General features: G+C 44.0%; 2 protein-coding genes across 2 annotated transcripts in view; one reads left to right on the top strand and one right to left on the bottom strand.

Moving 5' to 3' along the window:
* The window catches only part of LOC311064178 (protein ABHD13-like), a 117,474-nt gene extending 103,995 nt beyond the window's left edge, over positions 1–13,479 (bottom strand). Inside the window, exon 1 of the mRNA XM_084083982.1 lies at positions 13,422–13,479. The gene's annotated coding sequence lies outside the window, so the exon portion shown is untranslated. The remainder of the gene's footprint in view (positions 1–13,421) is intronic.
* The window catches only part of nalf1b (NALCN channel auxiliary factor 1b), a gene marked incomplete at both ends in the record, with an annotated part of 86,115 nt that extends 72,502 nt beyond the window's left edge, over positions 1–13,613 (top strand). Inside the window, 2 exons of the mRNA XM_084083979.1 lie at positions 10,568–10,739; positions 13,312–13,613. Of these exons, the coding sequence (XP_083940105.1) occupies positions 10,568–10,739; positions 13,312–13,613 (474 nt within the window). The remainder of the gene's footprint in view (positions 1–10,567; positions 10,740–13,311) is intronic.
* Between the last annotated feature and the right edge of the window lie 397 nt (positions 13,614–14,010).

The following is a 14,010-nucleotide window of genomic DNA, read 5'->3' as shown; positions in this document are numbered from 1 at the left end:
CAGTAAACTGTCCATGTTACTACAGTAATACAACATGCGCACATACACACACACACACGTTGTTTGCTTGTTTGCTTTTGTGCATGCCTGTGCACAGTACTGTATATGTGACTGTGCTGTATTGAGTTAGTGACCTTGACGGTGCATTCGCAGTTATGTGGAGTGCAGCATTTTTAGTTTTTTTGCCGCTATTCATTAATTTTCAATGGAATCAAGTGGCATTCCCATGCAAACAATCATGGGATTGGCAGTGGCGAGGAGTCGGTGGGGGAGTGTCAAAAAGTTGACTAGTTGAGTTCATCACAAATGAGAACTGTTTCTGCACAGAAGACAGGCATATAAGTATTGTCATTATTTTGAGTTTGTGTCAGTCAAAGACACAAACATTGTTGTCCATTGTAATGTAGTGTAGCTTTCAACCTGCGGTCCGCAAAGTATTCAACAGATGTTTTTTGCTCCGCCTGTAAGGATAATATTGTTCCAATATTATGGAATATGCAGAAAAAAAACAGTAAAAGTAGTAATATGTAATATAACTTATTACTCTTGATACCAAGTAATAAGTCATCTAATATTATTACTTTTTAAAGGAGGACCACTACAATCATTTTCAACCTTTCGTCATATAATTGGTCCTCATTAATCCCTCATTAATGTGTAGTGCAGAAAACCGCCTACCAGTGACATCATTCATAGGGAATACAAGCTAATAGAAACTACAGCCATTGTTCTCACATTAATAGAAAACATTTAAAATCTTGTTTGAAATGTCCAAACCCTGCCTACTGTCGTGGAATTCTGGATCAATCAGCAATCGATAAGGCACATAGGAGTCGAGACAATATTCTAGGAGGTTGTGGTTATGCTTTATGTACATGATATCATGGTCAGAAGTACATTAACACTCATGTCAGTGGTACGGTAGTTCTGCCTCGAACACAGTGCAGAGATCGTACAGTAGTTATACTGTAGCTGCCTGAAGGACAAACTGAACCATAACAAGATGTAGGCTGTACCAAAACAATAGCTATTAGGCCTAGTGGAGACATTTAGGCTCTTACAAGCTGTCAAATATCATAATGTAGAACTATTATTATAAGTGATGGTATAATATAAAGGTTAGATACAAGCAGCCATATAACTTCTTCCTCACTACCAATGTCATTGGTAGGGGGGTTTCTGAACTGTGCACCACCCTCCTCTGAGACAAGTAGACAAAAGTGGTACCATTTTATATTGAGCAGTGAGGACCAATTATATGAAGATGGGTTGAAAATGGGTGAAGTGGTCCTTTAAGTAACTAGTAACTGATTAGTCTTCTTGAGTGACTCGCTCAACACTGGTTCAAGCTTCTCCTATGTAAAGGGTGGGAATGACACCCCCGCTAGTGGCAAACATTTAGCGGAGAAGGCGGTTCAGTTCCTGTATATGCACTGTGACAATGACACAGGCCAAAAATACACTCAGGATCTCAGACAGACCATATCTCTCTATCATTCAGTTTTCATGTCACTCCGCTGTATGCGCCACAGCTATTCTATCATTCACCGCCCACCCCTCTTCTTATGTTGATGTTTGTTTTATGCTCCATCACATTTGGTCCTCTCTAACGTAACATATTGTACTGTCTGTCAAACTTCAGTGTGAAGAACACACTCTGGTGAATTTGCACCATCGACGTAACATGGGGGTCATCTCTTTATACACGTGATTGCCCCACCTCCACAATCCCCCTCTCTCTGTCTCATTTTGCTCTTTCCGTTTATCTTATAAGCCCATGTAGCATAGCGTAACCCTTGCTGTGAGGTAACATTAGCAAGCACTTGCGTGCGTGCGTGCGTGCGTACATGCTTGTGTATCACAAACAGCTGGTGGTTCTCTCCTATTCAGAGTTGAGAAAATACACCTCATGTGTCGTCATACTCATTCAAATGTAACATGAATGTAATTGAATTTGTGCCACTCGGGGAGTGTCATGCTCTCTGCTTCACTTCCGTTTCAATCAATGTTCTTTGCTTTGGCTACAGTCTGCCTGCAGCCAAGCTAGACTTTTTGTTTTGCTATTATATCGTTATTGGCTTTGCTAACTGGTTTCACCAAATCAGCTTGCTTTTTTCATGTTGATCTGTCTTGTCTTTAAGATCATTCGGTACGTTATGTTTCGCTGTAAATACTGTAACTGCCTTTAACACCTTTTGTACACTTGCCAGTCGCCCCCCGTGCGCCTCCGGCAAGGCGGTACATATGCATGCATTTCTACATTGTATACAGCAGGCTTCACATGTATTTACAGCACGAACCATTACGTTTCATCCAATTGAGTTGGTGTGGTAATTGTAGCCGCTGCAATCTACTGTGTACAAACCAACTGTTTACACGGAAATATGCGTTCCTTCTTTGAGACCTGTGATTTGTCTTTGCTTTGTGTTTGATTATGATGCTTGACTACGTTCATTGACTTTTGGGATGTGTTTGTGCATGTGTGTGTAATGCAGCTGGAAATTGCTACGTGACCCTTCACCCCATGCTTGTAGTGGAATCCCCCAAGGGCCCAGGCAAGCTTACTTAAAGAACTGTGGGAAATGAGGTGCTGGTTTACATGCCCTGATCCCTGCTGAGCACTGCTGTACCCAGTACTCACATTTCTTACTTAAATAAACGTATCGATACCACAATGTAGAAATACTATGTTATAAGGAAAAAGTCCTGTATGCAAAATGTACATGCAAAAGTACTCAAGTGTTCAAAATGTATACAAATCAAAGTGTGAGCTTGTAGATCTGCTATTTTCAAATAGCCAAAGTATATAGGGATGGAGTGGTTAATTTATGTGTTGTAATAATAATACAAATCGACAAAGTAACTAGTAGTACGTTTTCAAATAATTGTAGTACAAGATATAGTGGAGTAGAGGTAAAAGTGCTACACATTTAAAATGCTCCAGTCAAGTAAAACATCCTCAAATGTGTACTTAAGTACAGTACTTGAGTATATGCACTTAGTTACTTTGCATCATTGGCTGTACCCGCCCTCTCAGCCAGAGTCACAGCAGTGGACTGCTCTTCTCATCACACTCATACTGTGGACAGTGTATACTTTAGTTTAGCACTGCTGTTGGGTCTTATGTGAACAGCATGCCGTGCACAACCACAGTTTTTTTTCTTCTGAACACTGTGGACAGAATACAGTACAATACAGAGAAGTCTTGCATCATCGTGTGCTCAGTGTTCATCTCTGCTGGCTAATGTTAAGTTCTCTTGCACAGTAAAATTCTTGAGTGTTCACAGGACCCTGAGATTGTACACATTGCACAGTACATTTTGAGATTTTACCACTCAAGCACTATACAAATAATTGTACGATGAATAGCAAAAATCGAACAAGCAATGTGACACGTTGTGAGATCTCCTGTTTCTGTAGCGGGAGGCGGCTTGATGTATCAGTACATACAGTACATCCCCACCAGTGGGGCGACAGTGGCTCAGGGGTAGAGTGGCCGGTAGAGCGGCCGTATGGAAGACGTGAAGTTTCCAGTTCGATCCCGGGCTCCCCCAGACGAGTTAGTGTCGAAGCGTCCTTGAGCAAGACGCTGAACCCCTAATTGCTCCCGATGAGCAGGTTGGTGCCTTGCATGGTTTCCTCCGCCATCGGTGTATGAATGTGTGTGTGAATGGGTGAATGTAATGCACACTCTAGGTATAGCGCTTTGGATAAAAGCGCTATATAAATGCACAATTTTTATATAATACATATATATATATATATATATATATATACTCTCTGTACTGTTCTATACTGTATGCTGTTGTAGCACGTCGATGCAGAATTGCACTGGCATCCACAGTTATCCGGCATGTAGCTACCAACTCCCGGGGTCTCTGTCAGCGGAGAGACAGATAAAACATTAAAGACAAGGCTCTGACAAGGCAGAGTCATCCGGGGCCATTTAAAACCAATACCACAGGGCGGGGAAAGGGCTCCCATCAATTACAACCGTATTAGCCTAATCGTAATGGCATAATGCAATCCAGCAGGACAGCTAAGCTAATGCATAATTTATGCTCCATCATACAACCGTGCTGCGCGCTGAAAATTGCAGATTTACAAGCTCACAACGCATTGCATCTGCGAAACGATGTGGGCTTGTAGATCATCGTCGTACAACAAAGTAGAAACCAGGCTCAACTCTATAGATCACACACCAGCCAGCCAACCACAGGCAGGCAAACTGCATGAGGATGAGAGAGTGGGTCGAGGGAGAGATGAGGCGATAGAAAGAAGGGAGAATGAAGAGGGAGTTAAAGGGCGGACGAACAAGACATGTTAAGGGAAGTAAAGTGCTGAAAAGGTGATACAAATGTAGGAGATGAAGAAGGAGAGTGCTTCACCTGACCTGAAAATGACTGATTAAAGACTGATTGAAGAGGAGGCATTTGTTATACTCTCTATACCAAGGATTCTTTTATACAATGTACCAGACAGAAAAAGTTATATAAAATATAGAAATGAGTCTCTTCCTCCTTCCTTTCTGTCTCTCTCTCTCGCTGTCTCTTTCTGTCTCTCTCTAACTCATCTGTTTATTACTTGCAGTTGGCCTCTTTCTATTTTTTACAGTGTTAGAGTTACACTAAAAGAGAAACTGACCAGGAACAACGTAATTTCTGAATACGCCATTCCAGACTAACAGTTATCAGTTAACAAAACAGTACTGTACCTAATACATTTCCCATCGCAGGCATTGGGCTGCACAATAAAATCAACAGTGTTGATGTTAATTTATATATTTGTAACTCTGAGAATGTACAAATGCAATCAAATGGACCCTTTGTGGTTTTTACAGTATATAGATGATGCAACACTACTGGACCCTCATGCACACATTTCCACTTGACTGAGGAGTAACCACCTGTTGCTTGGCATGTGTGATGCACTGCACTTTTCCCACACACGAGACACAACTCATTTGTTGCTTGTTTGCTAAAGTTAGGTTGATTTGCCTTCTGACCTCGGATGAACCGCTCTGTTGTTCACTCAGAAGCCGCCCGAGACCGGCCACCGCCTGTCTCAGGCAGACCAGGGTGCGGCTGACAGTTGGAACACTCTGTTTCAGTAGGTGTGTTCTCACCACACCACAAGGGGTTCGATTCAACGGTGCTAAAATGAGGCAGGTGTGAAAGCGTCTCTCTCTCTCTCTCTCTCTCTCTCTCTCTCTCTCTCTCTCTCTCTCTCTCTCTCTCTCTCTCTCTCTCTCTCTCTCTCTCTCTCTCTCTCTCTCTCTCTCTCTCTCTCTCTCTCTCTCTCTCTCTCTCTCTCTCTCTCTCTCTCTCTCTCTCTCTCTCTCTCTCTCTCTCTCTCGACAGTGGAATGATTAATCACATGTCAAAGGCATACAGTATACCGCAGTTTGAGGCTGCTGGGGTCTCTCACCCAGCAGCAGTGGGTTTTACTAACTAGGACAAAGGGAGAGAGGGCACACATCTGTGAAGTGCAGCGTCAAAGCCACGCCGCAGTCTCCTACACTGTTTTTCACACCACAGGGTTGGTTTTAGACAGGTGTTCTGCTGATGCACAAGTTGTGTGCTCAAACCTGTCCCTTTTTATTCTATTTCTAATTAACCACATGAACCCTAGCATCCCTATTCTGAGCATGTTGTAACAGGTGAACATATGGCAAAAATAGGTAAACAAAGAACATTTGGACTGTGGATTTTACTGCAGCGTCTTCCGAGTTCTCTTTCAGAGTAGCTTTGTCCACATGGCACTTAGAAGTGAGAACATGACACAGGCATAGATGAAATGGCTTTTTAGAGGTGTCTCTTCAGGGTTCCCCAAATTAACGCACAAGAGGTTTAGCTGGCCTTTGAGGTAGTGTTTAAAGGTAATCTCTCTAGTTGTGACGTTATTGATTATCCGGATTGATTTTTGATCCATGTCTAAGCCCCAAGGGAGTTGGAGGTTGGTTGACGGTTTCACCTTTGACATTGTAATGTGAGATTCTGCTGAGTGGGGGACATACAGGAGCGGAGTCGCTGTACATGGTCCTGACCATGAATGTAAGAATGTAAAAAAAATGGACGAAGGGAACCGTCACGTGACCCATTGGTTTCTGCAGACCCGCTTTGAAGCAATTTTTTCAGCGATTTCAAATCCACCATCTTGGAACTTCCGGTCCCGGATAGCAACCGGAAATGACTGCTATTGACAGGGAATTTCGTTCTTCCGTGTGAGCTTCAATTCGCCTCGAGTCGAATATCGCCTCGAGTAATTCGCCTCGAGTATCCAGACTATATCACTGCGTGGATATGAGTCTGGTGCTTCTGTGGGGAAGTTTTTTTCCCAGGGGGCGGGATCAAAAGAATAGCTCTGGATGCAATTGGTTAGACCTACAGCCAACTACCAATTACAGTCTCCCATATTTGAATACTGGGCCCTGATTGGACCCCAGACTTTTGGAGCAGGAAATGGATTCACAATGGAGCGGGGCCAGACCCAAATTGCATAGGGCATTTTTTTCTTTTTTGCACTGGCAGATTGGTCTGGTCCCAGGCTAGGTGTCTAGGGCCCTGACTGACAGAATACGGACTGAGTCACTGTCCAGGGTCCTGGCTGACAGAATACTGGACAGTCTTGAAGGGCGGATCCAAACCCAGCCGCCCGGATTCGTGCGGTGCTTCCTATTGCTTCACCAATCTATGTCCCCGCCTCCCCTCCTCTCCCCCCCCCCCCCCCCCACGGCCTGTGCACGGAGCACGCTGATGTCACCAAATTTAGAGCGACGCCCCTCTGCACTCTGATTGGTTAGGAGATAACAAGGTCCTAAGACCATCGTTCCTGCATCGTTCGCCCAGACTTTTTTTCTTTTGTAACAAAAAAAAAGCATGGGTTTCCGAGGCTACTGTCCAGGGTCCTGACTGACAGAATACGGACTAAGTCGCTGTCCAGGGTCCTGACTGACAGAATACGGACTAAGTCGCTGTCCAGGGTCCTGGCTGACAGAATACGGACTGAGTCGCTGTCCAGGGTCCTGACTGACAGAATACAGACTGGGTCGCTGTCCAGGGTCCTGACTGACAGAATACGGACTGAGTCACTGTCCAGGGTCCTGACTGACAGAATACAGGCTGGCGTTGTTGTCCAACTGGAATTTGGACAGCGAATGTGAAATGGAAAATGAGATATGTTCTTGCGAAAGAAAGTACATAAACACTCGTCACACAAACAAACAGATTCATGTTCACAGATTGATGTGTCCACACACTACACAAAACAGGTATGCTCAATCACTCACACAGAGACACAGAAATATTAGTCTAATGCGCACAGGATGTGGCATTAGCATGGTCACGTAAACACATTTAACTGTGACATTCTCACAGTGACAGTATCTTCACGAGAAGGGCAATGTATTTGTGTGTATGTACAGTATTTGTGTGTGTATGTGTATTTGTGCGCATGCGTGCTCGTGTGTGTGTGTGTGTGTGTGTGTGTGTGTGTGTGTGTGTGTGTGTGTGTGTGTGTGTGTGTGTGTGTGTGTGTGTGTGTGTGTGTGCGCGCGTGCGCATGTGTATATGTGTGTGTATGCGTATGTACGTACGTCATTTGCAGCAGCCATCCTTATCATCCATCAGAAGTTTAATTACCAGCACACAGGTCTGGATGTGTGTGTTCAGTCAGTCATGCATACATTTATACCTGTAAGCTATATCTGTAGTGTGTGTGTGTGTGTGTGTGTGTGTGTGTGTGTGTGTGTGTGTGTGTGTGTGTGTGTGTGTGTGTGCGTGCGCGTGTGTGCACACGCGCATGTATGTGTGACAAATGATGCACGTCGGTTACTCTTATCAGTTAATGTGTTATTTGACACATAGTCAGAAAATGTAGATGTTGTAACATTGCATCATAATGAGGCCATGACTAGCACGGTAGTGGTACAGGTAATCTGATCAACACATATTAATATTAATCAGAATAATTTCTATCTAACGTAATGCCATTCAAATCAATTTGCAGCCATGTATCAAAAATCAGATCAATTTGCAGCCATGTATCAAAAATCTGATCCATTTGCAGCCATGTATCAAATATGTACTGTATGAAAAGTTGTCTTTGGCATAAAAAAAAGAGTGTAAGTGTTTCCATGCGTTAATCATTGTATGGATGTACACCTGTCACTGCATGCATTGTAATAGAATCAGATGCAAGTGAGGAATCAACCAAACACATCCAACCTTGAGAATGATCCTTGAATATTTGTGTCATTCAATAGAAGCCCTGGGGTTGCACTTTAACAACTTAAACCCTATATGGTTAAGCCCCTCAGGGCTCTATTGTCGGGGCAACTTTAGCTGAAAATACCCGATCAACAAGCTCACAGCGCGTCACATGACCTATGATGATTTAGTGTGGTTTGCTTATGAGTGACAGTTCATCGTAAGAGGGTGTCGCTCGCCAAAGATCAGTTATAGCTTGCAGTGAGTGCTAACTCTCCTAGCAACTGAAACCTGTGATTTGAAAAAAGAATAAACAGAAAGACTTATGTTTGAATAGAAACAATTTCCTTTGTCATACCGTGATTTCACTACAGTCTTTCCATCATGGAATACATACAAATCACTTTTATGCACTGCCTCATCAGAGGAGTTGGCTGTTGTGCAGGAGGTATAGCGGCGGTTCGATACCCGCTTATGCTGGCTTTCTGTCTTCAACTCAACTCCAACTTCAAGTTCACTGTCACGTCACAACTTTACAGGTGTAAAAAAGTGAGTTAAATCATTTTCACCCAAGCTTCCATGAAATGCAGTTTCTAAAGATAATCATAAGAAAAGGAAGATGTCAAGAAACAAAACAACAATATCAAATATTCATAAGGTGTGCACTGAACAAAATAATATAAAAATAAGACACAGGAGGCACAGGAGTACCTCAGTCTCTTATGCAAGGATCAAAATCAAAATTGAGTTACATGTTCTAATTATTGTTCTAAATTGTATCAATTAATGAGCATTATACAGATGCAAAAGTACAAGATGTAAAGCGGATCAGGGTTGCCTAGTAGCTCAACCAGCTCAAGATAACCATATGTCACTACAATTGTCACTACCAATTGCCAGAGAGCAACAAGGACTGTGATTATTACTGTTGATCAGGGGTCAGTGGCCTTTAATATCAACAAAGCCATTATTGGCTTCCATAGTGATAAATAGTAATAATCTATAACCATAGAAAGAGTCATAAATGCTCATAATCATACTTATAAACTAGGCCCATTCATCATAACTACTTAGGTGATTCCTGCCTTCTCCTTTTCTCCCATTCTGCAGGCTCTGCCATGACAACCTGTGGACCTGACGACGTCGCCACTGTCTTTCACACCATTTCATTCTTATCCACCCTTTACACAAATAAACTGCTAACTTCATCTCCTGCGATTTCAACTATCTTTTCACATTGTACACCACTGCACACTCCCCACAGGTCTGCCATACCAGGTCTGAGTAATCACAAAGTGGGTTTTGGTCATTGGAGAGGTGATGCACGTCACCTCTTTCTGAAGTGGGTACTTTCAAAGCCTGCCGTGGATTTAGGAGAGCACAAAACTCTCTCTCACACTGTGAGGTGCCTGTAAGGTGGCACTGCAAAGTGAACGACGCGTCACGCTAGACGTTCGGGCCGCGTAGCGGCCCGAACTTCTAGTGTCACTACAATTGTCACTACCAATTGCCAGAGAGCAACAAGGACTGTGATTATTACTGTTGATCAGGGGTCAGCGGCCTTTAATATCAACAAAGCCATTATTGGCCAAAAATGTATCAATACAATAAACAAATCAGTCAGCTCCATATATGGGCAGAGGGCACAAAAGGGGGCATGCCCATATATGGGTACATGCTGATGACATCAGGGATCTCCATATATGGGCACAAAAGGGACAAGGACTAACAGATACAGAGATCTCCATATATGGGCATAAAAGGGACACGGGTAGATAGAGAGAAACGTCTCAATATATGGACAAGACGGGTACAACAGGTACCCCTGACACTATGCAGACATATTGATCGGATCGGACCATCTTATAGACAGCTAGACTCCTACAGAGCACACAGTAAAAAGAAAAAGAAAAAGGTATCATTGAAATAACAGCAACTGCTGTCTTGTGACACGTACATACTGACAGTTGTTCTCGACAGCTGATTGGCTATTGGCTACTATCTGTTGACTCAGAGAAAGTGTTGACCTCCCAGCAGCAAGCACAGTATAACAGCATAACATAGTGAATACCAGGAAGTCCAATCAATCCTGGCAGATCGATAGCAGTAGAGGTCATGGATGATGTGTGTATGTTGTCTGTACGTGTATGCGTGTGTGCGTGCGTGCGTGCGTGCGTGCGTGCGTGCGTGCGTGCTTGCGTGCGTGCGTGCGTGTTTGCGTGCTTGCTCGCGTGCGCGTGTGCGTTTGTGGGTGGGTGTTTGTGGGTGTCATCAATTGCATCCTCCTCTAACCCATCAATATACACTTCCCATGCTCTTCCAGCACTCACCCTGTCCTTATCTCCCTGTGTCCTACCTAGATGGCGTATAAGCCCTGGCTGTGTTCTCAGTACTTCCAGACCACACAGATGCACTGCAGTAAACGGATCCCCTGTCACAAGTTCTGTCTGGAGGTGCAGCAGAGGTGCCCCTTCATCTTGCCTGACAACGACGATCTCATCCACGGAGGCAGCCCCAGTTTTATATGCACAGGTATCTCAATGCATTATATTTACCAGGCTGATTAAAAGTTACGCTCTTGTCCATAGAAGTTGCTGTGCAGAGCGTGACTAGCCTAGCGTCTCACTCTCCTATCTAAAGGCCACTTGACATCCGGTGGATGGAAACAAATGGTGGTGTGTGGGGCTTGAACCTGTGACCTTTTGAGATATGGGATAGTGTCTCTATTCGCCATGTCTCCCTTCCAATCCATTGGACTGCTGTAACTTCTCAGGAAGTTATTTACACTTCTCTGTGCATGCCTTGCACATGTCACCAATGTACATTCTGTATGTGCCCACAGTAAGGTGGTGTCCCAGCATGTGTGGTTAGCCAGGCGGCAGTGGCTCGGGAGGTAGAGGTAGTGTTATAATGCATTATAAGTACGTTTGTAATGCATTATAGACATGGTACACACAAACCGGAATCATATACACACAAACCGGAAACCGACAGACACATGCACAAACAGTGGCGGACGAACTCACATTTGTTACTTGAGTGAAAGTAGCGATACAACAATAAAGAAATACTCTCTGTCCTCATTTCAAAAATACTTTCGTAAAATTACAAAAGTATTGGCCTTTTTCAAAAGTTCCAAAATAAAATGAATTGCAAAGATTTTGTTGCATCATGACGGATTGTGAGCTTGTAGATCAGCTATTTCGAATAGATTAAGTATACAATAGGGCTTAATTGTATGTTCATGTACTGTATGTTTTGTAAGCTGAAAAGCAACTTGTGACTAAAGCTGACAGTCACATAATTGTAGTAGTGTGTGACAGACAAACTGAAGGCAGGACCCAAAAGCAGGAACTCTCCTGCGCAGGAAAACCAAACGCAGGAGACAAAGATAAAGTTGATGAAGCACTTACTCAAAACACTAGACAAAATACAGCACAAACTTTCACAGTAACACTCACACTACAATACTGGAGTAAATGTACTTTGTTACTTTTCACCACCGTGCACAAACACACCATATGTGGATGTCTCCCTCTGGTGGTCGTGTTGAAGAGTTGTTACCAAAATGGGGGGACAATGTTTGGGGTCAAACTTTGGTCAGGTTGTATTTGCTTAGGTAAAGTACTGGAGTGGCCACTTTTGCCACATTGGTGACATCTAAAACAGCCATGTTTGACACACGATTTACACTACAACATAACAGTGTGTTTAAAAAACTATGTTACTGTGGAGGTAGTAATAATTTCTGAATGGAACACTTCACGCTGCTGCACTCTGCTCCTCAACTACAAGAAGAGTAGTGGAGCAAAAACAGCAGAAAGGGGCACATGGAGAAATTAAGAAGGAAATAAAGAAGTGGGACAGAAAGATAAGTGAAGAGAAAGATTGTGTATTTGAGTGACTAAGTCACCTATAGGCTACATAGCTTTTCCCCCTCTCACTACAACAACGTTACATGCTTGTGTGCGTGTGCGTGTGCGTGCGCGTGCGCGCGCGCGCGCGTGCGCGTGCGTGTGTGTGTGTGTGTGTGTGTGCAAACATACACATACAAGTGTGAACATGTGTCTGGGCCCTCTACAGTATATGAGTGTTTTCTCAACAGGCCTGCATGGGTGGACATGATGAACGCAGACCTTGTCAGATTACTGCAGTAATTACATGGACGCTCTTGCCAGACTTAAGCTCTTTACAGTCGAGCTGTGCAGACTGGGCACAGATTTAGCCAGCTTCAAAGTTCACCGTGCACATCAGCATGCAAACAGCTCATGTAAAAGCCAGCCCTGTCTCAGACGTCCGTGTAGAGAGGCTCATTCTGCTGTTTACGGTTTCAGCCCCATGTGCTACTTAAAAACGTTTCATATACTGTACACAACACTGTTGTTACATCTGTGTGGTATGGGAGGGCTTTCCTCTAAGTGTCCAGGTTTTACAATTTAGTCATTAAGGGGATATGCTCTTATCTAGAGGAATTTACAGTGGATGAGCAGGTAAGCATTTGCCGTCCTCCTGGGAGGATAATTAGCTATCGATGGACTGTGGCCTTTTCATTATGCCACCGCCTCTTTAAACATAAGGCCACACCTTGGTACCTGCTGCAAAGCTTCTGGAAGATAGTAAGACTGGTGCTGCCAAAGCATACACTGCATATCAGAGAAGGACATCATTTAAGTACAGCTATTAGTTCTAATCTGAACATTCCGAACAAGTATTTTCTGACAAATGTAGGTCCCAAGGCAAGATTAGAATGTGCTGAGTTTGTCGGCTGAAAATCACCCTTTGCCATAGATAGAGATGTTATAGGATGATGTGTGATCCAGACAGAAGTAACTCTTAATTTTGACGTGCTCAGAATTAACTTCTTAAACCCTATATACTTTGTTGACTAGACTCCCCCAAGGGTCTATTATACTATAAGCCCCTCTTTTTTCCCTCTACAGTCTACACCAAATATCTTCACAAAAAATCACCATTCTACAAGCTTACAGTGCGTTGTGCCCCCAGAATATGGATGCTAGGGTTCAAGTGGCTAAATGAACTCTGAGAATTTGACAGCGCATGTGTCCAGTTCCTCTAACAGTGCACATGTTTTCCTCTACCCCAGGGCTGCTGGAGGACTATCCGTCAGGTGTGGACAAAGATGCAGAGTGCTGCGACGTGCGGTGGGACTTGAAGGCAGACAACCGCTCCCGGGGGACCCTGAAAAGAACTCACCCGCCGTGCCAGCACCGGACCTCCCTCAGCTCCTCAGCAGCCTGCAGACTGTGTAACAGCCGGCTCAAACTCTGCCTGCTAGTCCTTGTCCTTCTACACACCGTCGCCAGCCTCACCGCCTCCCACAATGCAACAGGACTGGGCCTCCCCACCATCGCGCCTCTGGAGGAGAGCCCTGCCAACGAAGAGTGATAGGGCTGCCAGAGATGAAGGAAGAGGGAAGGAGGGGGGGAGGGGGATTCCCTCGCCATGGCAACCCATGTGGAAAAATACAGTCACGGTTGTTGGAACGGCTGGGAGCTGTGTGCCTGTGGATATTTCTTCTACGCTTTACTGGCAAAAAACTAAACAGGAACATGTGGGAACGTTCGGCGACGAAAGACACACGGATCAATCAAAAAAACACAAACAACAGACAGACACACACACACAAAGGGACTAAAATGATTCCTTACGCAGAACAAGGGGAAAATACCACAGCCTTTTGTTGAGTGGAAAGGCTTCCTCACTGCTGAGTTTCTCTCACTGCGCTTTTTTACACTGTGTTCCAGTTTGGGTTTCTGTTGCACTGGCTGTCTATGGAATAACA

This window comes from Gymnoscopelus microlampas (assembly GCF_963454915.1).
Source record: "Gymnoscopelus microlampas genome assembly, chromosome: 17".
Lineage (NCBI taxonomy): Eukaryota > Metazoa > Chordata > Actinopteri > Myctophiformes > Myctophidae > Gymnoscopelus > Gymnoscopelus microlampas.
The sequence above is the reverse complement of the archived record's forward strand: the minus strand, read 5'-3'. Positions and strand labels throughout refer to the sequence as shown.